The sequence below is a fragment of the Pichia membranifaciens genome (genome assembly GCF_001661235.1).
Source record: "Pichia membranifaciens NRRL Y-2026 unplaced genomic scaffold PICMEscaffold_1, whole genome shotgun sequence".
Taxonomy (NCBI): Eukaryota; Fungi; Ascomycota; class Pichiomycetes; order Pichiales; family Pichiaceae; genus Pichia; species Pichia membranifaciens.
In genome coordinates, this window is record NW_017566982.1 from 2,374,038 (window position 1) to 2,374,566 (window position 529).

General features: G+C 50.9%; 1 protein-coding gene across 1 annotated transcript; it reads right to left on the reverse strand.

Annotated features, from left to right (window-relative positions):
• Positions 1 to 27: 27 nt before the first annotated feature.
• Positions 28 to 390, reverse strand: PICMEDRAFT_70976 (hypothetical protein; the record flags this gene model as incomplete). The annotated part of the gene is made up of 1 exon (XM_019163787.1): positions 28 to 390. A coding segment is annotated over one exon (363 nt), but the record flags the coding sequence as incomplete, so codon positions are not given.
• Positions 391 to 529: the final 139 nt, after the last annotated feature.

Consider the following 529-nt stretch of genomic DNA (forward strand, 5'->3'; position numbering starts at 1 on the left):
ATCATCATCCACCACTCCATCCACCACTCCATCTGGATCATCCACCACTAAGTCATCGACTACTCCATCTGGATCATCCACTACCAAGTCTTCGACTGCTCCATCTGGCTCATCATCGACCGTTCCATCCACCACTCCATCTGGTTCTTCTTCAGCACCGCCAACTATTAAACCATCCGGATCCACCTCAACGACTAAGTCTGGCTCATCTTCAACCACTGCATCTACCACTCCATCTGGTTCATCTACCACTGAGTCATCGACTGTTCCATCTGGTTCATCATCGACGACCCCATCTACCACTCCATCTGGTTCGTCTACCACTGAGTCGTCCACTGTTCCATCTGGTTCATCTACCACTGAGTCGTCGACTGTTCCATCCTGGTTCATCTACCACTGAGTCGTCGACTGTTCCATCTGGTTCATCATCGACGACCCCATCTACCACTCCATCTGGTTCGTCTACCACTGAGTCGTCCACTGTTCCATCTGGTTCATCTACCACTGAGTCGTCGACTGTTCCATCTGG